Consider the following 26,782-nt stretch of genomic DNA (forward strand, 5'->3'; position numbering starts at 1 on the left):
TACCAAACAAAAGAGGAAACCGCCAATATTTGCTCTTTCCAGTTGAGGATGTATTTTTTTTAATCTAGAGTATATTGGGAAAGGGAAGAGCAGGAAGGGAGAAGAAGGGAGATATAAGTTATTAGGGGGTGAGGATGAGCAAAATGTAATGGAAAAGGCAAGGCTCCTACCAAAATACTTTCTGGATATATTTTAAACACACACAGACACTACACTGTTGTACTCGAGGAATAAATGCTCTTTGAACAAATGTACCTAGGATTACCTGTGTTGCAGATTTTAAAAAATGTGTTTCAAGAAAGGAGGTGAAAGCAATGAGAAGTAAAAGAAGTCACATTCAGTGATGTTCTAAGTATGAGTTATTGTTAAGTCAGATTTTTTAAAACAGTGAAATCTCAAATCAGTGTGATAACACTACTGAGAATTTTGATTTGTTCAGTTATACCATGTTCCTTATGCTGACCAATCAGAACCTGCACATGATGTGTTCCCTCCAAGCTCTTCCATATTCATCCTACATTTATTTTTTCTTGGTCAACTACATGCCAACCACAGGGAACTTCTGTTTCTTGAACATACTTATTTCCTTTTGAATACAATTTACAAGACATTCTCCATGTCCAAAAATGTTTTTTATCTAGACTTTTAAATGTCTAAAGTCTGTGCATTTTAGGCCTCAGTTCAAATGTCACCTTTTGACAAAAGCCTTTTGTACTGTCCCAATCTAAAGTAGCAGCCTAGTCATTATGATATAACCCTCTTTTTATTTCCTTTAATAGTATTCAGAAGTACATATCTCTGACTTCTCAACCCCACTGTACTCCCAACTAAAATTTAAACTTTATGACAGCAGAGATCTCATCCATCTCAATTTTACTACTTCGAGGGCCAAAAGCACTGTGTGCCACATAGCAAATACAGGTATTACTCACCTTTTGATGGGGTTGTATACCAATAAACCCAATGTGAGTGGAAAGCATAAATTGAAAAAAAAAATGCACTGCTTAACCTAGCAAACACCATAGTTCAGCAACAGAGGACATTTTTTTCCCCACTCAGGACTGCATGGGCAAACAAGGGCTGTACTTCACGGTTGTGGTCCAGCATTTCAAGAGAACATGTTAGATCCTGTAGTTAGTTCTGGAATATATTCAACTTTAAAATTCAAACGTGGTTTCTACTAAGCATGCACTACTTTTGCAGCTTTTTAAAGTTAAACAATCCTCAGTTGAAGCATCTTAAGTGAGGTAGTGTTTGTGTTTGATGTCTTAACTGGTTCCTCTATTTTCAGTCTCTATCATTTCCTATTCGTTCTGCACAGTGGCAAAGCAATCCTATTAAAATCTCACTCTTGTCTAGGTTTGTAAACCCAAGTCTCTTACAAATAAAACAAAGTATATTTTATGTCTCTAACCTATACTCTTACTACGTAATTTTCCTTTGAAATTCTTACTCTACATTGTTCTGGAATGATGAAACATGGAACAAAAATCCTTAGTAATGGTACACTAACACTGCAGGAATTCACAGCAACCACAGGGTTAGCATACTTTGACAATAGATATTAAAGTCATTTCCTGATCTAAGAGACTGATCATCGTTGAAGTCTGGAAGGGTGGAAGGGGCATAGAAACGGGGCTAATGTAGCCCCTGAAATCACAGAACTTTTCTAGTTTATAAGGGTTGGCTCCTGTGTGTCCTAAAGGAGTCAGAGACTGTACATATGTACAACAAATGAACAGCTTCTTTTGCTTTGATACAGTGGCCACTCATGTGTTGTAATTTGTGTGTACATGAATATTTTTTCTGAGCCATACATGTATGAGGAATGGATGGATATAAACAGATAAGAAGGATGAGTGCTTATAAGAAAGACATGAACAGAAAATAATCACATTTGCCTCAAAAGCCTCAAAGTGACACTGTTACAGGAAAAAATGAAATAAGGTTTCAGACTTAAAGGAGAATGGAGCATAGAAGCATTCCAGGTATGTGGAACCATGCTACAAGAGACAGATTGTTCTCAATTACTTCATAGAAATTGATAAAAATAGAAGATCATTGTGCTATGGATAAATTACAGATACTTTAGGCTTAAGTATTTATAAATCCACTTGGATTCTGAATAAGTATTCCAAGTTTGATATGTCTGAAATAAACTTCTTGATTCATCTCACCATTTCTTTTTGGCCTCAGTAGACGTCCTCATCTTGTCACTGTCATTCTCCGTTCTGACTTCAATGACTTTTCTTTAGACAATAAAGACTGTCCTTTCTCCAATGCACTCCCTCACTTGCTGCAATCTAGCCTGTGCTCTTCCTGCTGCTCCTGTCATACTTTAAAGATTTTATGTATGGCCAAGATGTGGTGGCACACGCTTTAATCCCAGCACTTGGGAAATAGAGGCAGGTGGAGCTCTGTGAGATCGAGGCCATCCTGGTCTACCTGTGAGTTCCAGGCCAGCTGGGGCTGCAGGGAACCCCTGTCTCAAAAAAACAAAAAAATTGTATTTATTAGTTTTGTTTATTATGTATATGAGTGTATTTTCTGCATGCATGTAAGTGCACCTGTGGTGAAATATTTGTAGAGGTCAGAAAAGGGTGTTGGATCTCCTGGAACTGGAGTTATGAACAGTAGTTAGCCACCCATATGTGTGCTGGGAATCGAACCCAGTCCTCTACAAGAGCAACTGCTGAGCTAACTCTCCAGCACTCCCCCCACCGCGCCCTCGGCATACTGTCATATTTTACATACACTCATGCTCAGGCCTTAAAACTTCTGTACTGCTTTTTGACCATGCATTACATAAACAGCGCCCTCTGTGCACACCACATCTTGTCTGTTGATGCAAATCACTTGTTTGAATGTTCCTACCCTCAGAAAGGTTTTGCACTGCCCAAATTATCTTTTTGGAAAACATCAACGTCACTCAAACCTTTTACTCATTTTTATTTTTCTTATCATGAGTCATTGTCTAATATTAATACTATACATTTGCTTTTTGCCTGCCTAACACACTAAAATGTGCTTAAAGGAGTAATTTAAAATTTTTTTTTTAGAAGCATTTCATTACAGCTTTAACATACTCAATAACAGTTTCCAGGGTAAAGATACATTTCTTTCAAAAGTGGCTATAACATTTTTAGGTTCGCTGTTGAATTAATACAGTTATACAATAAAGGAATAATTTTTATTTTATTTTATTTATTATTTTTATTTTATGTGTTTGTGTGTATTGCCTGCATGTAGGTAAGTGCACCTGTACCATGCGATGCCCACGGAGGACAGAAGAGACTGTCAGATCCCCTGGAACTGGAGTTACAGACAATTGATAGCTGCCATGTGAGTGCTGGGATTCGAACCAGAGTCTTCTGCAAGAACAGTCAGTGTTCTTAACCGCTGAGCCATCTCTCCAGCCCAAAGGAGTAATTTTTAAAGACTAGTTTGGTGGTGTATGCCTAGCTCTTGGGATGTAAAGGAAGACAGATTCAGAAGGATTGGGATTTCCAGGTCATCCTCAGATACATGTCTAGGTAAGCCTTGTTTTTTATGAGAGCATTCTCAAGAAAACAAAAACCTAGCCTAACAAAACAAGACTTTAAAAATTGTTTTCTTATTACTAAATTTGGGGGTGGGGTGGCAGGGCATGGCACAAAATTAGAATTTGCTAAATATTAAATGAATAGATGGACTTTTCACCACTGGGAGTAATGCTATGACATTACATTATCAATATTGGTTAAATGACTCAAGGAGGAAATTAATACACATAAGAATTTAATATTTGAACAGAGCAGAATGGACACACTACAGAGGACTCAAAATAGAAGAACATTTTAGAACTAAAAAGAAAGTTGAAGATCACCCACTACAACTCTTTGAACTTTAAACATTTATTTGCATAATTTAGAAGTATTTCATTTTCGTGTCTTTCTGTATTCAGGCCAATTTATCAAAAGTTGATACTTTTATTTCTCCTAAATGGCAAGGGTATTAAATATTTTCCCTGATAACATTAAGATTTAACAACAGGGCTGGTAAGATACTTGGTTAAAGATACTTGCTGCCAAGCCTGACTACCTGAACTTGAACCCCGAGACCCCACAGGGTGAAAGGAGAAAGCTGACTCTCATAAGTTGTCCTCTGACATTAATGTGCATGGTATGCACATTCATTCATACACACACACACACACACACACACACACACACAATACTTGTTTAAAAGCAGTGGCTTTTTTGTTGCAAAGCAGTAGCTTGAAGAAGAGGATAATACATAATAGTCTTTCAGAAACCAAAGCATTTTAGATATGCATTAGTACTATTAACCCAGGCATATCTTGGATTTTTAATTTTTTTTTTGAGACAGAGTCCTGCTCCATAACCCAGACTGACACACACTTCATGATTCGTTTCCCTTAACTTGCTGATGGCTGGGATTATAGGACTATAATTCCATGTCTGTCACATTTGAACATTTTACAAAATCAAACATGAAATACGTATCAAAAAAAAAAACCAAATTGAGAAGTCCTGTGTCCCATGTTCAATGTGACTGAGTCAATAAAATGATGGAACCCTTCCCTTCAATAAAGTACCAATCATGTGGGGCTGGAGAGAAGGCTCAGCAGTTAAGATTCTCTACTGCTCTTGCAGAGGACCCGATATCAGCACCGACATCAAGAAGTTCACAACTACCTGTAACTCCAGTTCATGGGGGTCTGGTGCCCTGATCTGACCTTCCTGTGCACCCACACACGTGCACATACTCACACACATATACACACATGTACACAAAATTAAATCTATTTTTAAGGATCAATAATGTAAATATCATAACTCTTTTGATATTTCACACTGTACCCCATCAGTCATTAATAGACTTGCCACATTTTGATAAGTTCACAATTCCAAACTATGACCCTGCAATAAAAACCTCTATCTTTTGGTATTTAAAAATACCATTTTAACATCTAAACTGCCCACATGTATGCCCACAGGTAACAGGAGTTCTTTGGTAAAACTAATCCATGGCAGCTGCATTTCATTTTTATTTGAAAAGACTGATCCACTGTTTTTATAGCCCTCGATTAAGCTGTTTAAATAAAAAAAAAGTAAATGTTGAGAGAGGAAACCACTGTAGTTAAGCGCTATGTAAACTAGTACTGGGTAAATCTCCAGTGCTTTCAAAGTTCGGTTTGGATAAATACCTAAACCTATCCAAACCTCTTTAGCTGAAAAATTCCAGCTCCCATAAGGTTAGTAGAGCTTTAGGTTTTCCAGTGAATCTGACAAAGGTTTTCAAAAATACCCACACTCAATCCCTAGCTAATAGTAAAAGCAACTTTGGGGAAAAAAAGTTAACAGAGTTTTACAAATATAAAATGTCCTCAGTATTTGGCTCAGTTTCTGAGATTTCTGACTCCAACTTTAAAATTCCACTAGGAAGATAAATCTAGTAAAACCACGGACAAGAAACTGTTTGCATTGAAAATGCTACTTACCAAATAACTGTTGAGCTACCAAACTGCCAAATATTTTAAGCATCTGCAATAATTCATCTTCACCTCTTCAGTGAGTGTTATCCCGGGAGCTAGAGATGGAATCCAGGACCATAGGCATGTCAGGCAATCAATGTTCTACTGTGCTGCATTCTCTGTTCTTATTTATTTATTAATTTATATACATAAGAAAAATCTCCACACTGTAGCCTAGGCAGGCCTCAAACTTGTGGATCTATGCACTCTAGCCTCCCGAGTAGGATGAAATATAGGGGTGTGCCAGGCTGAAATAATTATCATTCAGATGTCAGCTCACACATGAAACATTAACCTTCTACACAGAGACTTGGATGATGGATATGGTTTTATAAATATTTTCCACATTACCTGCCATGGTTGTATATATATTGGTTTAATGTCTGTTTTTTTCAGCCAATGAAAGTCTCCAGGGTAAAGATTATATCCTTTTCCTTGTTGTTGTGCACTACTTTATTGTAAATGCTTAGCACATAATGAACTAGGTGCAAGAATTAATGTCATATTATATTTGATCTTCAACCCGTTTTCCTAGTACACGAATTTAAAAATTCTTAGATTTTATGAAGTACTAGTATCTCTTCTACGCTGGTGAGTTGACTGATGGCTACTGGTCACAAGGTACCTCAGGGTAGAGACTGGAAATGCAAGAAAGGAATTGAGGATTGAGAATTTCAGCCTTCACCTTCCTTACACCTCTAAGGAATGATGCTTACACAAATCACTAATGACCAAGGATTTGATCAATTATAATATAAAATAAAGCTTCCACAACACACAATAAAGGCTAGGGATCACAGAGCTTCCAGATATCAAAACACAAAGTGGTTCCTGGAAGCTAAAACTCTTCCACCATACCTCTCCCTAAGCATCTACTCATATGTATCCTCTGTATAAAACTGGTAAACATAGTAGTTCCTAAAGATCTGTGATCAACTTGATCAATTCAATGAAATCCAACGACAGAGCTGTGGGAACCCTGCTTTGCAGCTGGTTGATAAGAATCACAGGTGAAATAAACTACGGCTTGTGAGGGAGTCTAAATTGTGTGCTGGGGCAATCTCACAGGCTTGGGCCAAGCCCTCATTCAGTGAGAGTAGAAATGAATTCAGTAAGACACACAACTAACATGTCATCTGCTGAATCATTGCTTTCTTGCTAGAATGGAGAAGTCCCTGGACAAATTTTAAAGGTCCAGAAGTCTTCACACCATTGATTTTGGTGTGAGAACAGTGGAAACACTGAAAACTGTTGTGCTTTGTATTTCCCAAAACACAGCTCACATGGTGGGTCTCATTACAGAACATTTCAGAGTAGATGTGACAGAAAAGTTTCTTAAGCTACATCAATTCAGATTGTTATAGATGTATTACTACACAAACTAAGGGGCAGTAGAATGCATTACAGAAGTAAAGAGACACACATCTGCCCCCAACAAACATACACATGTGTGAACCTTTCTGATACTGTAATAGTTCTGACTTAAGTTAGTAGCTGGCAGGTAGCAAATATCATGTGGTAGATGGAAACAGAATAGCAATTTGCAACCAGTCAAACACTCGTTGAGCTCTTTAAGCCAGTAATTCGTTTTTTATTCTTGATCATTTGGAACTTGGTTCCCACCCTCTTCCCAGTAATAGTTTTCACCACTCACAGCCAAATGGTTTATTTGATGTTTTCTGAACATTTTTTGATCCTTATTGACTAAGTCTTGTGATTGGACTGTACCTAACCATATAACATTCCAAGTCTTTACTCAGACATTATCCTCCCTTCCTCTGACCACTAATAGAAACTATGTATTTGCAGCCCGAAACCTGTGGATATACTAGGCTTCGTTTTTACATAGAATGAATGGTCCATCATGGATGTTATTTATCATACTTCTGCTCTCTTATGATCATTTGGATACCTTGTAGATTTTGTTTCCTAGCCTAGGATTCTGACATGAAATATCCTTCTCTTATTTATGTTTAGCTCATACTTCTATTGTTTTGTACACATGGTACATTCAGGCATTACTAGGAAGACTAACTAAATATATGTATGAGAAAAAGGGAAATGAAACAGAGCAGAAGGCAAAATCTCTGTGTCAATTTTGTACTAATCTAGGAATGTTTAGGCAGATCAGTTAGATGACCTAACATATGCCAAGTTATATGGCATCTTAACATCTTTAACCAATTCATTATTTTAACACACTCTATGACTTTACACTATTTAATCTCATAAAATGGACATTACCAATTGAAACAAAGATTATCAAATGAAACATTTTAACAGCCTATAATGTCAATGTTAATTGTTCGATTCTTAAATTCTGAATTCATTGATCTAATTGACTTTAGGTGAGTTCCTAGGATGCATTTTTTTTCCCCAGTGGTGGAGATTAAACCTAGAGCTTTGCCCATATTAGGTGAATGCTCTACCACAGAGTTATAATGCAAGGCCCTTATAATTTTTAATATTCATTCAATAGACAGTTTGTGATGAGACAGTTTATTCAACCAAAGATTTTAAATAAATATCATCAAAGTAAATTAGAATCACATTTTAGATGACCTATGAGAGGACATATCAAATACTTGTAATAATGACCCTGAAATGTCAGCAGAGGGCAATCATGTACTGGTTCATTTATCAGAAATATAGCATGTCCTACTATGTGCCATGACTGGGAATCCAGAAAATGATCAGGAAAAAGGCAACAGACTAAACTCTTGAAGGCAGAGAACATTTCAGCAAGACTGGGATCTTGGTTCCTCCATGAAGCTGCTCGAAAGCACAATATGCCCTGTTTTGGTGACTTAATCATTTATAGCAATGGCATACAATTAAGCTTACATACTCTCTTTTTATCCTTGTATTTCTTACGTGTGATCTTAAATGAATGTCATGCTCTATCGCTCTATTTTTATACTTCAGCTCCATGGCACTTATTATAGCAGTAGGAACTTCTGTAGCTACTTAGTAAATATATGCTCCCTGACTAGCAGAAACATGGGAAGAAACTTATATTCGAACCTAGAGAATTGTTAGTACACCAAGTTCTTAATTACCTGTACTAAGGGAGATATGTTAGTTCACAACAAAAGATAATATACAAGCCATTTCCATTTGTTTTTGGAATGCATTTCCATATATAACTTCTCATTTGAGTCTCTTGGTTGGCTTGACAATACATTTCTAACAATATAGTGAAGTTGCAGTATTAATTCTCAAGTACAGTCAAAGCTTGAATGCTGTTATACCCATCAAAAACACCATGAGTTCTATTTAAAATGTCTATTATATTTAAGATTACATCACAATCATTTAGCAATTCAATTCTTTTATTTTGATGGTTAATACTGATTGTCAACTTGACAGGAATTAGAGTCATTTAGGAGACAAACTTCTGGGCATGCCAGTCAGGGAGTTCCTAGACCGTGTTAATTGATGTGGGAAGACCAAACCCGGATGTGGGTGGCACCATCACAAGGGCCGGGGTCCTGCACTGACTATAGATGTAATGTGACCACCTGCCATGACTTCCCTGGCCAAGATGATTTATACACTCGAACTGTGAGCCAAAACAAATCTTTTTGTCCTAAACTTGATTTTCTCAGGTATTTTGTTATAGCAAAACAAAAAAAGTGAGTAACACACTCACACTTGTATTATTTGTTGTCACCCATTTTATCTTTCAGAATGTTTGCACTATTTAAAATAGGAAATATAATGTAATCTTACTTTTTAAGATTTTATTTATTACTTTTATTTTATGTGTATGCATGTAGTGCCTGCATGTAGGTAAGTGCACCCATGTCGTGCGATGCCTGCAGAGGACAGAAGAAGCCATTGGACTCCATGGAACTGGAGTTATGGACAGTTGTTAGCTGCCATATGGGTACTGGGATTCGAACCCATGTCTTTGCAAGAACAACCAGTGTTCTTAACCACTGAGCCATCTCTCTAGCCCCTGTCATCTTATTTTAAAGGTACCATGAAATGTAGATTACTATCTTTCAGATACAACAGAAGAATCTTTAAATTCAATTTGTTGGTTCTTCTACTAAAGTGAAAAGGATCATTTAACACTGAACACCTGGACAGTATTTGAAAAACCTTCCTTCCTTCACAGCATTTACTACATTTGAAGGAATGTCCCTGTTTTCTATTAGTGTGAAAACAAAAAAGCAGACTTAGAGCTTAGACTTTTTAAATATATTTTATTTATTACTTTTATTTTATGTGTATGCATGTATTGCCTGCATGTAGATAAGTGCACCCATCTCTTGCAGTGCCCGTGGAGGACAGAAGAGGCTGTCAGATCTCCTGGAACTGGAGTTAGAGCAGTTGTTAGCTGCCATGTGAGTGCTACGATTTGAACCCGGTTTTTCTGCAAGAGCAACCAGTGTTCTTAACTGCTGAGCCATCTCTGCAGCTCAGAGCTTAGACTTTTAAAACTGAATAAAAATTAAATAGAATGAATTTAGACAGAGAGTCATGGTTGCACATATCTGTAATTGCAACATCTGCCAGTTGGAGGCAGGTGGACTAGCCTGGGCTAGCCCTATGTCAAAAATTCAAAAATTTGGATAAAACCAGACCAGGATTGTGAGAACAATCCCTTTGCAGCAATAATTTATTTCCTCTTAATGAGAGTATAGGGTCAAATGATAAATGGCACATTCCTTACAGCTTTTCAATTTTACAAAAAAAAAAATAAAAACAAACTTTTATTATTTTCATATTTAAATGTGTGGTTGTATGTGTGTATGTACATATCTGTGTAAGTCTACACACATTCCTATGCAGCTGTACACAATTGTAAGTGTGCAGAGGCCAGAAGAAGGCACCAGCTCTCATCCTCTATTACTCTCTGCCTATTCCTTTAAGGCAAGGTCTTTCCTCCAAGTCGAGGATTACACCTTGTTCAAGTAGAAGGTGAGCAGGTGCCAGAGATCCTTCTGTCCTCTGCCCGACTCAGCATCTGGGTTACAGACATTTGTAGCATTGCTCAGCTTGTTACAAGTGTGTGGGATCCAACTCTGATTCTCATGACTGCAGAGCAAGAGCTCTTGTCTATTGAGCTATTACTCTAACCTGCAAGTCATTTCTAGGTGATATTTTGAGTCATGCCTGTAATTTTAGCACTCTAGAGGCTGAGGCGGGAGGATCTGGAGTTTGAGGTCAATTTTGGGTACAAAGCAAATTTGTATTCAGCCCTGGTTATGCAGAGAATTCTGGTTCACAAAGAAACAACATTATTTTCCATTTAACAAAGGGTGTTAAAGTCATTATTATACCTAATTATCACATCACAAAATGCAAGATAGGCAAACTGTGCCTTATTCCTTCAGTAAAACAAAAGGGTTAACAGCACAACTTTCTCAAGACTGCAAGGACCAAAGCTAGAGCTTTAGCCTACTGATATATCTACATATATAGCCATCATCGACATTCACCTGGACAATTTTCATTAATAATAAATCATACATTGCTTTCCATTTTTAACATCACAAATGAGTTTTCACAATTTAATGTTATTTTATCTGTGATTCCCAATATAGTATATCATTAAGTGATTACTGAATGTATTTTACTTGCTTTCTTACATTTGTTTTTCTAAATTTTTATTTATTTGAGTGTGTGCATATGTGAATGTGTGTGGTATGTGTGTGATGTACACAGATGTGTGCATATCATATATGTACTTGTAGAAGCCAAAGCAAGACACCAGGTGTTCTTATCTATCACTCTCTTCCTTATTTCCTTGAGATGGGGACTCTCATTTAACTTGAAGCTAGGCTGGCAGCCAGCAAGCCCCAGTGATCCTTCTGTCTCCATCACCCCTCCTACAGTGCTGGGTTTATTTGTGTGTTTGACCAAGCCTGGGTTTTATGTGAGTACTGGGGTTTGAACTAAAGATTTGAACAGCAAGAACTTTTATCCACTAAGCCATCTCCCCAGTCCACATCTGCTTTTTATTCATCACCTTAAAAAGTGATTTCACTTGTTTTTTCCTTTTTTAAAACAATTTATTCCTGGATCTCAGCACAAGGGATGGTGCCACTCACTTTCAGGGCACACTTTCCCCCACCTCTGTTAATCCTCTCTGGACACATCTTTACCCACATACCCAGAGGGGTACATCACTAATAGCCTAGGTATCTTTCAACCAACCCAATCTAGTTGACAATGCAAATGAACGCTCCCACCAGGATTCTGCATTAGTGCTACTTCAACCTCTTAAGTCTTGCATGTAAGTTTCTACCCTTGAGTTTTGTTCCCTTAGCTTTTTCCCTTGCTCATTTGGGGTGGGGGTGAGTGCTAACATGGTTCTATGGCTGGAATTGTGGCTAGAAGTGATCACATTAACAGAGTATACATCTGTTCTTCTATTATTGTTCATTTAAAAGGCTGTCTCACTAGACTTATTCTCAACAGTCTTTTCAATGTATTTATGATATGGCAGGTGAAATTATATAACCTAGCTAGCGTTATCTTATTAGGTTCATATTCTGACACAAAAGAACACAACACACTGAATTTACATTTTCAGACAGTGGATACAATTGATTTCACTTTTTATGTTAAAGTTTAAAAGTAGAAGAAGAGGAAATTTCAACAAAAAGCTAAGTTCACTTGAAAATTTAATAAGGTATATCTGCAATGGATAACTAAACAGATTTCTACAGGAAGAAAAATACTGATTTGCTTCTCTACATTATGAAAATAAAATATGTTTTCAATTTTATTATGAATGTATTTAAAGAAATATGCTATTATCACTGTTATCACCTATAAACTATACATACTTAATATATAATAAATCCCCTAATAATTGAAAACACTTAGTCATTTTAACTTAATGCAAAAGTAAACAAATCCTTAACCTGGTAATATAAAAATGGCTTATCTTTGTATTTATGAGGCTATAAGCCCTCTAATATATGTGCATATACATATAAAATAAGAAAAAGGGGGGGCTAATTTCCAAGCTTTTTCTGTTATTTTGACTACATAAGCAAATTTCAACAGAAAGGTTTTTAGTCTCCCAAAATATAGCTTCTGTCAACAATGATGGGACTTTGTCAGGTTGACGGCACATTAACTCTTTCAGACAAATTAAGTACTGTTTTATGTTCTGAAAAGGATGATTTCCCAGATGAGTCTCCTGTGGCTTGAAAGAGTTTATGTGCCCTTTAACCAGCAATATATTCTCCTCTCACCATCAGCATCATGCACCAAATGTCTATCAGTTCCCTGAATAATGTTTGAAAAGGGGATCTCACGCTCAGTGTCATTTCGGGATGAATTTCAAATGAGCAAAGCTCTTCAAATAGACAAGCTTTTTTGCACATAGAACCCACAAAGCATAGGCTCCATTCAAAGAGTTATTTAGAATGTGATTTCTATAGAAGAGTTACTTAAGAGGTAACTTAAACACATGAATTTTTCACTTGAAGACTAACACTTGATAAATATTAGGGTGCTTTTTTTTTTATTTTTTTTTTTTTTTTTGCCAAACGGGCCATGCCAAACTAACATCATAATGTTCTCTATTTACTTGTCCAAGTATTGAGTTTAGTATCATTTTACAATGAACTCTCACCTATTTTTTAAATTATTAAGCATATCAATGATAGAGTATCAATAAGCCCCATAAATTAACTGGTCCAGACTATAAAAAATGTCTAGTCTATCTGTTGGAGGACCCATTTTTTTCAGTGTCACTGGTCAATTACCTGATGATAGAACCACTCCCGGGGTAGGCAGGTTATGCTAAATAGATGGGCGGAATGCCTGGTGTGTTAATTAAGTGGCGAATATTTCTGCCTGGAACTAGCTCAGACCCACACAGAACTTCCAGACCAGCCACAGCCAGGTAGGTCTCCTTAAGTCTGTACGCTTTCCTGAACTCTTCATGCCTTTCTCACTAAACATGCTTTCTTTAAGGCTTTGGGCTGCCCCTAGCATCTTGTATTTCTTCTTCATCTTTTCTCTAAAGCTTCCTTCTCCCAGCCATGTGGCTGCATGTCGGCCACATGTCTGACCTCCATGCAGGCTCTAAGCCTGCATGGCTCCGTGGCTTTCTTTCCTTCTTCCCACTATTCACCTCCTCAAAACAACTGTCAAGATTACCAGCTCACCTGACCTGAGGATTTTTTTCTTTAAGGTTCTAATAAAATTGTAAAAGCTTCTGTTTGGGTCCATTCTTAATTCTTTAATGAATGAGACTAAGAAGCCTCTAGGGGACCCTCTTTCTCCCTGTTTTATCAGTTTCTATAAAACATCATGCCAGATTTATTGCCACATATTCAAAGGTGAAAAAAAATCCACATCTTCAAAGAATTTTTTTATGATCCAGTGTGCAAACCAGGCATGTACATGAAACAGAGTATAGGCAAATGAGCAACAATGATAATCAAAGTATTAAAATGTTATGAGAACACAAGGGATAGGGAAATTAATTTTTATTGCTATGATTAGAGAAGACTTTCTGGAGGAGAAGGTGTAAGTGAGCAGCTAATTTTTAAATTAGTTTACAATCCTTTCAAAAAAAAACATTTTTCCCACCTGAGGGAGATTGGAAAGGAAGGAATAAAACAGTTTCATAGGGAGCAAATGTGGAATTCATCTCAGATTTATGAACCTTTCTGAACTCAAGGGCAGTATAACACCATGGTTAGGAGCATGAAGCTTGAAATCTGAAAGACCTAAATTTGTACTGAAATCTTCACTAATCATACTTACTACTTATATGATCAATCACCATGGTTGGTTATTTGTAGTCTTCTCATATTTAAATGATCTTAATTAAAATGCACCTAATTATAGTAGCTAACTCATAGGACTACTTTGAAGAAAGCTTAAGGCAGATGGAAATGTATATATACAACACACACACACACACACACACACACACACATACAGATACAAAAGTGTAAAATCAGAAACATTTTGAACACTGACATGATATCACAAGTAGAAAATTCCACATCTGACCTCATATAATGTCACAGTCAAAATGCAGGAATATTAAAAAATATTGTATAACATTGGCTCAGCCTATTGCATAAAGTGTATATAAAACCTAAGTGAACATTCTATTTAAATTTGGGTTCCATATGAATATACAAATATTCCAAAATCCCCCAGATATTCTGAAGCATGAAACATACTTCTGGTTTCAAGCATGCATTTCTTTTTCCTTCCTTTCTCCTTCCCCTCCCTCCTTCCCTCCTTCCCTTCCTCCCTCCCTCCCTCCCTCCCTCCCCCTTTTCTCTCTTTCTTTTTTGACAGGATCTCATGTAGTCCAAGTTGGCCTAGAATTTATTATGTTGTCCAGGATGACCTTGAACTGCTAATCTTCCTGCTTAGACATTTGGAATATTGGTTTATGCTTTGCTGGGGACCAATCCAGGGCCTCATGCATACTAGGCAAGGAGTCTATCAACTGTGCTACATCCCTAGTCATTGGTCTGAAGAATTTCAAGTATAATACTAAACTTTTTGTGTGTAATAACACACACACACACACACACACACACACACACACACACATCTTACATCTTCCTAGAATACTGGCTGGCACACGACATTCACTAAAGAGCGGAAAGATTCTTTAACCAAGCACCTCTGAGTCTTCCTTTAACAATTTTTTAAACTGAATGTTTGCAATTTTCATACAATTTATTGTATTTATATCCTCATCATCCACGCTTCCCCTTACTTCTCCCAGCCCAATATAATATACATATAATAAGACATATAGAGTCTAGTTTGTGTTACTAACTGCCTTTCAGAATGGGTCCATCTAATGGAGTCTGGTTAACCAACTAAGAGTCAAATTCTTGAAAGAGACTGACTCGCCACTTCCCAGAAGCCCTCAGCTGCCAATAGTTCCTCAGGTAGGGTTGGGGTTTCCTACCCATTTTTCCATGTCTGTGCTGGGAATTTGTCTGCTTTGGGCTTGCATGAGGCTTGTATATGCTATTACCATTGCTGCTGAGTTCATAGGAGTAACTGACCAGCTGTCCACAAAACTCAGTTTTTTGTGTGGTTATCTACCACCTTTGGCTCTTAGAATCCTTTCACCACCTCTTCCACAGTGGTCCCTTTGCTTCGGGAGGCAGAAGTTTGATATGTGTATATTGGATGTTGATAGCAGGCCTAGGAACCTGAGATTAGACAGGTCACCAGGTATAGAGGAGAGTCCAATACTAGATTTCTAAGTAGTTATAGTATTAGACTGAGTCTTCCTTTTGATTACGCCTTACCCTTAGGCTCTCTATGTCCCAGAATAGCCTAATTTCACCAAGAATTATTCCCTGTCCCTGTATGGAATCTTTCCCACCTTTGGTATATGACCTTTTCATATAACTGGCCAAATCTCCCATAACCACCTTCTGTTTCCTAGTTCCCTGGTCTAACTTTTTCAAGAAGCCTATCAAGATGGTGTAGCCAGGGCTGGAGAGATGGCTCAGCAGTTAAGAGCATGGACTGCTCTTGCAGAGGACCTGGGTTAGATTCCCAGCACCCACATGGCAGCTAACAACTGTCTATAACTCCAGTCCCAGGGGATCTGACACCCACTTCTGACTTCCTTGGGCACTGCACGACACAGATGCACTTACATATGCAGGCAATACACTCACATATAAAATAATGAAATAATAAATAAAATTTTAAAAAGAGGAGGGTCAACACAGAGGGAACATTTCCTCCATGCTTCCAAGTGAAGCCACCCATGGTCGAGTAGGACCTTTGACTTATCTTCACATAGATGGAACTGGTAAATGAAAGGAGCCAGGGGCTCCTCCCAAGCCCATGTGACCCCTGAGGAACAAATCCTCAAATTACTTTAAGAATAAAAATATATTGGTTAATCTGGGCCAATGATATGGTCTTAAACACCCAAAAAGGAAAGTATAACCAAAGATTAAAGTGATCAGTATAATTCTTTAAGAGTCCATGTTTATAGCTCAAGGCTACAGAACAAGAAACAATGCCAGACAGGAGATATCTTCCTTTGAGTTACTGGCCAGAATGGCTCAAGAGACTCCCAGACAGTAACTCAGCACAGAAATGGGAAAATGAACAGCAGACCCCAATCTTATCTAAAGGAATGTTGGCAACTGATTGCTGCTAGATAAGGAAGAGCTGATCTTCTTAACAGGTAACTCTAGATAGGCTGACTATAGATTCAGCAGATGGGCTAGCACTGGGTAATGGCTAGGGGCACTGATAACACAGTGGATAGTAACAGGGATGACAGAATGTATGGGCTCCAGTGCAGGGGGCAGGGGTAATGGGAGGGTGCCATTTGGGATGTGGGTATAAAGATGAATAAGATTGTTTGGGATGTTCTGTATGAAATACACACACACACACACACACACACATACACAAACAAATCAATGAAAAGAAATAGTGTAGCCAGAATCTCCATGATATTTATGTAAAGTCTCTTAGTAATTTTCTAGACTTAATTTCCATCTTGTTCTGTGGTTACAAATCTCTGCATGCCCTGTGTTCAGAAGGCAGCCCGGTTGTAAACTGGAGTCTCTGTTTTGCTAGTGAAATAGTTCATGAAAAACAAAACTGGTCATTACTTTAATTTTTATCTGGCTCTGGTTTCCTCTGATAATTTTGCTATTATTACTATTTAGTTCCCATTTTTATTTTTTATAGTGCATACAATACCTTTTATTTCAGGTCAATGTACAACTAATTTAAAATCCCCAATACCGTCACGAAGAGCATGTATTTCAAAGAATCACATCTGTCTTTCGCATGCTGTGCTGAATCCAGGCTCTTGCACTTCTGGAGCCAAATGATCCACCACTGAACAACACCTCCATCCCAAGGGTATTTCTTTTAAAAGATGGCATATCCACCCATTTGATTTTCAAAAACAATTTTCTTGTCAGTATAAGCAATGTGCACTGACAACAATTCCCTCTTCAGTCTCCCACTTTTAAAATCTTATACTTACTTTCCACAAAGAGCAGTAAAAACAAAAATCTTACTTCAAATTTCCTAATAATCTGAGTTTGGGGAGCAGGAGTACACACAGGTTAAGGACAGAGTCAGAGGTGGTGACCTTCCCTCCAGTATAGTCTGAAATTTTCAATATTTCTTTGAAAGACAAAAACTGGCCAGGATAACAACATTCATTAAAGGAGATTAAAGGGGAGGGGGGGAGGGAGGGAGGTAGGGAGGAAGAGAGAAGAGAGGAGAAGGGAAGAGAGAGAAAAGCATTGTTCTTTGTTTTTGTTTTGTCAATTCAAAGTGACATCTGCTTTACAAAGAATGGATTATCATCCCAGTAAAACCTGTTATTGACATGTTCTGAAAGGCCATGATGAGTTAGCTCTGAATGAATAACTGAGTTTTCAACTACTTTAAAGTATTCTCCTAATAAAGAATAGCGTAATAAAAATTACCATATGGCAGTGTTGTAGCGCCCCGTATTTGTATCTGTTTAGAATTGTCTGAAAAGGACAATGTGCTTCCGCAGTAAGTTGATTTGTAACCATTTCAAATGACTCTCCCTCACACTATGAGGAAATCCCAGGTGTTGATAGTTAGTTGACAGGGTGTTAATGTCATTAACATTCTGTCAGCTCTTCTTGTCAATGTGTTAATGGTGCTCCTGCTGCTCAGTCACTCTCTGTCCTCCAGTTGGGGAAATGATTTAGCCAGCAGTCAATCAAAAAGCTAAGCTGACTTTGGGCAAAAGACAGCACTACCATTGACAAATCTCTGTGAGTAAAAGTGGTAAGAAATTTGTCAACAGAATACAAGCAGTACAAGCAGTAAGGTCAACATTGTGATTAATTTGCTTTTTTAGACAGTTTTTGATATTAAGGATGGACCACAGCAGATATTTAAGCATATAAGAAGCTATCTTTTAAGAATGGATTTTTTTTTCCCTGCCTGAAAAAGCAAGGCACAGTGAGAGGGAAGGAGGGAAGGAGGGAAGGAGGGAGGGAGGGAAGGAGGGAGGGAGGGAGGAAAGTGAGTGGGAGAGGAGAGAGGAGGAGAGATTAAGAGAGGACAGGAAGCAGAGGGAAGGATGTAGAGGAAGGAAATGAGGGAGTTAGAAAGAAGGGAAGGTGCTATTTTTCAAAGATAAGTAACCATATGCAATTCTGAACCTCAATTCACCTATGTGCTCAATAGGTTTCACATATAGGCATAGAATTCCTGGTAGATTTAAAGGATGAAACTAGTGAATTAGGAATGGGGGACTATGGAATGCAACTTTATGGATTACTAAAGTTATCCTGACACAATTCTAGCTAACTACAATGATACAGGGAAAAATGACCAATTTTACTAGTAGATAAGGAAATTATTTCTCAGTTAATAAATGGGAACAAAAAAAGCTCAATTATATAAAAGTAGATAGTTTGACAAACAGTAAGTTGCCAATGAGAGTGATTTATTAATACAATTTAATTTAAATTCCTGGCAAAGAATTTATTTCAATTCATAGTACAAGGAGCATGGGGGCACAGAGCTGGGGTTCAGTCCCTAGTACTCAAGAAAACAAACCAAAACCAATTTGCTGTACAATTTATGCCTTGTACTCTGACAAGCATTGAAGAATAGAGATGGGCCCTGACTTAGGATTTTTCAACTTTATGATTATGTATACTGTATACTGAAACCATACTTTTTTTTTCCTTTCTGCAAAGTCTCAAGCAGCCTAAATCTCCTGATCCTCCTGCTCCCACCTCCTAGGTGCTGGGATTACAGGCATGAACCATGATGCTTATCTCTTTTATAATATATATATATATATTTGGTCTTTTTGAGACAGGGTCTCTCTGTAGCCCCAGCTGGCCTGGAACACACTATGTAAACCAGATCAGCCTTGAACTCACAGAGATCCGCCTATCTCTGCCTCCTGAGTGCTGGGACTACAGGCCTGTGCTACCACACCCGCAGTTGTTTTATAATCTTATAAAATTAATTTGGTTGTTTCGCTCTCAATTATGAGATACAGAAAGTTATTTCCAAATATGATACATTGACTTCTTTTTAAATTTCATGGCTGCTAAATGAGAACACAGGAGACTGAGTATACAGGAATACAGGAATTTCTCACAGTTCCAGAAGATAGCAATCTAGGATGAAGGCGCCAGAAGATTCATGTCTGGTCCCGTGGCCTGTGATTTACTGTTGAGTCTTCCAGTGGTAGTAGGTGCAAAAAAGAAAATGGGGCATGTGTGAGGTGGAGTCTGCACTGTTTCTCTCTATGGAAATAATTTCACCCACGAAACAGAGTTCTCAGAGCCTAATTGCTTCCACAAAGCCCTGCTCCTTTGTACTATGATACTGCGGATTACAGGTCTGAAGAAATAGTGGAGGCCTGAGTGTTATAAACTGAAGGAGACTGTGAAGGTAGAATCTTCTGAAGTACGTCACAGAAACCACGATTCCTAACCCTTCTTCTCAGAAGCAGACCGGAAAGAAGCTTGAAGCTCACTCTCTGATATGTGACAAGAACTTTAGCATAGCATGCTAAGTCATCTCCTGCCCCTCTAATTCGTTACATTTGGATCACATGCTTTTGTTTTTAATCCCTACTTTGCATTGCTGTCTGTTAAAATAGTTTTCCCTTGATTTTGAAGGTTCCCACAGCATGTAGTACCTTCATTAAATTTCTAGCCTTTTCTTCTGTTAATGTGCTTTGTTATAGGAGTGTTAAACCATGCATCATGCAGTCAATGAGGAAAGAAATCTTTTCTGCCCTACACTATTTCACTGAATCAGAAAAAAGAAACAAAGTTTGGATAGAAAAAGACACAAAGGGTAAGGGGCTTCCTTATAAAGCTATTGGATTCAGGAGGCTAGAAATAGGGCAACTTCGTTTAGAGGAGAGCATTTTTCTTTTTTCTTTTTCTGGGAAAGGGTCTTGCAATGTAGCTCAGAGGAGAATCAAAATTATGTAATCCTGCATCTGTCCTACAAGCCCTGGGATGTCACACCTGTATGCATCCCCACATTGGCTAGAGGGTTATTCTATTTTTCTAGCCTTTCTAAAAGCATTTACTATAGAGAATTTCAATGATCACTTCAAAAATTGGCTACACTTTTCTTTTTCCATAGGCAAGCCCTAAAATGGTGATTCAACACTACTTAAACTCCTGGCAAGTATTATATGAAGAAATATTTCCTAATTATAAGCAAAGTTTACTGCTGCTTGACAATATTCTTTTGGGTGTGGAAAGTCAAAACGACTTGACTTGCTGAAAACAGTGTCTCTCGCTATAGTATTCTGTGATTCAATAACAGTGTTGAGTGCCTACATTGTGCTGGGCGCTGGATATTTGATAAATATGTGGCAGACAACAAATCACATATAATCTCTGCCAAAGGAACAGCAGTGTAGAGAGCATGTAAATACCCGACTGCCTGTGGATTAAGGTCATGTTTTCCATTATGTGCACTGCAGTAGCTTTAACGCCTGACAATATCTAGCATGTTGTATAATAATCATTCAGTTAATATTGTGAAAGAATAAAGGTAAACATGAGGTGCTGCTGGACAATGTGGGATTAAAGATTGAGCCTGCATATTCAGTAGCCTTAGTACTGCTGCTGTTGGTAGAGCCCATAGGCATGGGGGTACTATTTGGTTTTTGAACTGAAAGTCCCTACAGAGAGATTATGGTCAGATAAAGTTAACTTCAAGACAGTCTACTGCCATATTTGCATCATAGTTATTCAATTTAAAGGGTCAGTGACCTGAATCCAAACAATTTATTGGCAAGGGATGGAAACATTGGAATATCATCTACTATAAACAAACTTCTAACCCTATACTCGAAATGAAAACATTTTTTTCTCATTTTAAACCTGAATCCTGTGACTCAGCGTTTAGAAACATTTGCTGATCTTCTATAAGACCCGAGTTCTGTGCCTAGCATCCATGTTGGAAAGCTGAAAACAACGTATAGCACAGATGTAATACCCTCTTGTAGCCTCTGCAGGCACCCGAAAGCACACAGCATACACTCACACAGGCACACATACATACCTGTAAATAAGAATTAATCAGAAAAAAAATCACAGTCTTGTAAACTTTTTTCAATGGTGAAAATGGTAGAAAATTATCAAAAACATAGCATATAAATTATGGTTACGTATTTTGCTTGTCTCTTTCTGTAAGATTGAAAGTCTCAGAAAGCACCCACAGAAACTTCCAAAACAAGAATAATCTGAGCAACCATTTTATTACTATAATTCATTCAATTATAGTGTTTTTAAAGTTCTACATTTTTCTGTAAGAAATTGCCATATTTTTGCTTTTTGTCTTGATAAGAAATGCAAAGTAACAATCCCCTTGTGACCAAACAGTCACACTTTAGTGGTATTTAAATGAAGAACAGCTGTTCACCTGTAACATACAGATACAAAGGCTCAGGATTTCCATTTTAAAATGCTTAATTACCTGCATAAAGACAGAAATAAAATAAGGAATCCAGGCCAAGATCATGAGGGTTTAAAATTACTTTCTTTCCTTCTTTCTTTCTTTCTTTCTTTCTTTCTTTCTTTCTTTCTCTTTCTTTCTTTCTTTCTTTCTATTTCTTTCTTTTCCTCTCTCTCTCTTCTTTCTTTCTTTGTCTTTATTTTTTTCAAAATGAGCAACAAAAACTAAATGTTGCAAGCTGTTGTCTGGCTGTAAATCAACTATAAAATAAAATATTCAAAATAACAAGGGGATCAGGAGTTAAAATTTAAAATGTGAGTCAAAAACAAACCAAAAAAAAAGAAAAAAGAAAAAAAGGTGAACAAAGGTGCGGTTTCAATCAAAGGACAATTTGAAAAAAATATAACCAACCGTAAAGTAAATCCTCATGTTAAGTGTCTCACTGCAGCCAGTTATATAAGCCAAGGTTAGTTAAGGATTTCCTGTCTGCAATCTCTCATAAACTTATGCTTCCAATATTCCTATTTATGGATACAGAATCAATAAAGGACCACACCGTATTATTTTGTCAGGCAAAATACTGATAGTAAAAAAGAACTTTTTTTATGTAAGTGCAAATTGCCATTCTAAGTAATTTTCAGGTTCACAACCATAACTTCCAAGTTAGGTAAGAGAAACATAGGAAAGAAGAAAGTGCCACAAGTTTAACCTTGAAAGAAGGTGACTCCTATATAGTTGGTAAAGGAATTTACTTATTATCTGATAAAGAATTTGCAGTATTTATTCCCTCTAGAGATATAAAATGGTGAATCAATCTGCAGTTCAAGATATTTATTTTAAACCCAGAGGAGGAGGATATGGCTTTTACTTTTGAAATCCAGAGTAAAGAAAAAAAAATCAGTTCTAAATGTAGTTTATCTTCAGACACCAGCTTTAACATTAAACAATTCAAACCAAATGCTATTTCTCAAGTTCTCCTTTCATATATTTCTGTAATTTATCTGCATACTGTATGTAAAATAGGAGTTTCCTAAATGCTTATTTAGCAAGAAATCCTTAATGTTTTATACAGACATACATTAGTTTATTTAAATATAGCGCCTCCTAATCAATGCATTTCTCTTTTCATCCATGTCTTCTTTTATCTTCCACAATAATGTCATTGTACTGACATTAGTCATCCACTCCTTGCTCCCCAGAATGCTTACATACTCTCAGAAAATGCATGTGCATATGTGCAAAAAGAAAAAAAATTGAAGCAAACAAATAATAACAAAAATCATTTTCATAGGCTGATCATATTCTCTAAGCAGTTGGTTACATAAGAAGATTCCTTGTTTTGTTTTGTTGCAGGTAAAATCAAGCCTCCTAAGACTTACCTTGCATATCTTGTTGGCTTTCAAATGAAATTTGTCTTTGAGAAATGGCAATTTTTCTGATCTAATTGTTCCCTTGCTTACGCGACTTTTTTCAAAACATCATGAAATAAAATTTATGATACTAATATAAAAGCAGCATATACACAAATTCATCTAGACAGTATTATAGGCTAGGAAGTCTAGAACTAACCACATAGTAAATAGACAGGTAGAAGGGTAGACATACACAGAGACTAACACACAAAGAAATGCTTAAATAAATAAAGGATATCGTCATCTTTTCCACAAACTTATCATGCTGATTTTCTACTTGAGGGAAATTCTTGATGTCACGCTCCAGATGAAGAATGTTTTGTTCCATTGCTGCAAGGTTGCTCTTGAGAATTTGAGCTGAAACTAAAGAACAATGTGAAAAGCATTTAGAATATTTTACCAGGTATTCCACAAAATAACTAAAAACAGTATCAGCTGAAGCAATTTTTATTAAATGTAGAAAATGGTTCCATGAAATCATTTCACATTTTTTCTGAATTACTGCTCATAAAAATTCTACTCTCTATGAAGTAAATGAAAACGTGTAGTATAATATACCAAGTCATCATATTTAATATGGGAATGCCACCACTTAACTCAGCTATTAGCTAAGATGAACCCATTCTTATTTAAATTTATTGATAGATCTCTTAATATTTCATTCTTTAACATCTAATTTGAAGATTAAAGAGAAATGAAGGCTCAAAGAGACCTTATCTTATTAATGCCCTTGGTTCGATAAATGATTTAAGTTTAAATCTATAAAAGTAACATTTAAGTACCAAATGTTTGCTTTTGTTGAAAAACCCTATCTTTATAAACGAACACCTATGGTAAAAGTTCCCACCTTCAGTAGTAGAGAAGGGAAAAATAATTGTTGACAGAGTTTAGCCCAAACCCCCTCATAAAGGCATATGCACATACACACCCACCAAGCTTCAGCTTGCCCTCAAACACTATCATTAGCTGCTTTAATTACCCCTGACATTCTCTGCACTTTTCCTTTTCTCTCTTTGACAACTAATAATTTTAAGTGTTGTATTCAAACTGCTCCTAAATACATGTACACTTTCCAGATCTCTCATGATGCCTTCTTTACAGAGGTACTTAAAAAGGAAAAAAATAATCTTTTATAACTATTTTATAGTCTATTACAGCATGACTGCAATTATGCACAGACACTTCTGTCAATATCAACAGCATCTGACAAGATTCTAGTTGAAGAGACAAAGTAAGTGTTACAACTTGATAGGTAGCTTGTGACATTGGTTTTTCAATCCCCACCTCAGAAACATGGCTTTCATTAAAGACTGTGAGACATAAACAGAGAACTATTACGATTCTTTTTTAAAGTAAATTTTGTCTCTGAGACATATTAGCAACACAATGAAAAATTCAAGAGACTGACAAAAAATCAACCCTCTGGCAAATTTCAGCCAGATTATTCTGATCCAAATTCATCACCCAGACAAGCTTACCTTTATAATTCAACAAAGAGAAATCAGCTTAAAATATACATGGAAGTTCAAGAGAATGAAAATCAAACACTAACACTAAAGATTAGTTTTCTCTATTAATCTGTCAGTTTAAATAGCTCCATGCAATTTAGTTCTATTTGTTTAGATCTGACGAGTTTGTAAATTATTCTTTAATGGAGAAGTTGAAGAAAACTTGGTCTTGCCAAAACGTGCTAATGGTCTGGCAATCACTGCTTTCAAACGATGAGTCTACTGTGAAGGAAGCCATTCTGTCTCACACCTTCAAACTGAATTTCTGCACTTAAGTTCTTTCTCGGTAGTCTTCTTAACTCTTAAAAAGGTTTCTCTTTCCCCACCCTGTGTTTGGTCCACAAACTAAAGATTTAAAATTGACCAGTCATTTGAGTTACAAGGACACGAGGGAGTGCAAGACACAGTATTCTAAAGTATGGTAGACCAGAATAGTGGATAGCTTGAGTTGAAGGAATTGGAAAAGTGAGAAGTATAGAAAGGGCTCTATGATCGTCCCCTGAAACAGGTGATAAGTCCTCATGTGAGAAGTGCCCTCCTTGAAAGAAGAGGAAAGGATCATCCCAATCAATGAAGAGGAAGGCAAGGAGAAAGAATAGACCTCTCCACTCCCAATCTACTACTCTTGGCACTGACATTATCTTCTTTCACATATTCTCAGAATTCTACCTTTCTTCAACCAAATCTACTAAAAAAAAAAAAAAAGAAATTAAGGTTTAAGGTCTTAGTTTTCTCAAGAAAGCACTAGAATGTCATAGAAAATTTGAGTAAATTTGCATCCTTTTGCTAATCTGTGTTTTGCTACTGTAGCCCCAGACATTCTAAAATGAGTAGAAAGAAATTTTCCATTTTTTACTCTCTCTACAAAAGAAACAAAGTCATGTGAACGTTGTGCTATACATAAAATGGACATAGAGGCCATATTTAGATCAGAATGGTCATTCCCCTACTAAAAGCCATAGTAATGCCACTAATAAAAAAGGAGAGTATGAGAATAAGTTTATCTTCTAATTGTTAAATAGTGCAAGATGCTAAAGTCTATTTGCTTGGCACCATAAAGGTTTAGATAGCTGAAATAAGAGAGTACTTTTTAATCCAATGAAATTGCTTTTAAAACAAAGTTGAATTTTGAATAAGTCAGTCTTTTTGGAACTGTCCTCTCCAATTTTACATGTCAAATCCTTAGCTGTATATAAACTCTTCCAAATCTGTTCTTCAAGTTTTTCTAACATTTCAGAAGCAATCTTTCACATCACTTTTTACTTTGACCTCTATTTTTTTTATTTATACCATATACATAAACAGGGTCTCTCTTACACAGAATCTATAAATTGTTGAGATCTGCTGGGGTTCAGAACTAATACAGGGTGTGCCACTCTGAGCCCTTTGACTTCAGAAGACTGAAAGATCTCATAGCAAGGACTCTGTCAATTCCTGTTGTGACATCTCTAAGATGACCATTTTAGCTTTCCTCTTTCCAAGGGTGCTCACAGAAATTAGAACTCCTCTTCCCCAATGCAAGTCATATTGTCTAGTAAGGTCTTCTCTTTTCTCTTGAAGAATTTTATTTCAAAGCACACTGTGTGATACCTGGGAAGGAGGATTGCTGCACAGAGGCCAACCAGATTCTGCAAAAGTCTTGGAGAGTTGCTCCCTTCGGTCTATTAGCATCAGATTTTAATCAAGTCCAAATAATTCTGCATGCTATCTATTCTTCACCAAACCCAAGCCTATAGTGGATTTGAGGGTCTTTATATGTGAAGGTCCCCATGGCTTGTAAATGTATTAATTACATTAGTTATGCTTTCCCTTTGTTAAACTGACTTTTTTGTAGGAAGGGTGATCATGACTCCTATAATAGATAAGGGCTCTCATGGCATTGAGCTCCTATG

The 26,782-nt window shown here is 36.9% G+C and overlaps 1 protein-coding gene across 5 annotated transcripts in view; it reads right to left on the reverse strand.

Moving 5' to 3' along the window:
* The window catches only part of Diaph2 (diaphanous related formin 2), an 835,758-nt gene that overhangs the window by 280,963 nt on the left and 528,013 nt on the right, over nucleotides 1-26,782 (reverse strand). For all 5 annotated transcript variants that reach the window (XM_029553627.1, XM_029553629.1, XM_029553628.1 and 2 more), the window contains one exon: nucleotides 23,621-23,745. In XM_029553627.1, the coding sequence (XP_029409487.1) occupies nucleotides 23,621-23,745 (125 nt within the window). The remainder of the gene's footprint in view (nucleotides 1-23,620; nucleotides 23,746-26,782) is intronic.

The sequence above is a fragment of the Nannospalax galili genome, unplaced genomic scaffold, assembly GCF_000622305.1.
Source record: "Nannospalax galili isolate Female #2095 unplaced genomic scaffold, S.galili_v1.0 scaffold3, whole genome shotgun sequence".
In the NCBI taxonomy this organism is placed as follows: domain Eukaryota; kingdom Metazoa; phylum Chordata; class Mammalia; order Rodentia; family Spalacidae; genus Nannospalax; species Nannospalax galili.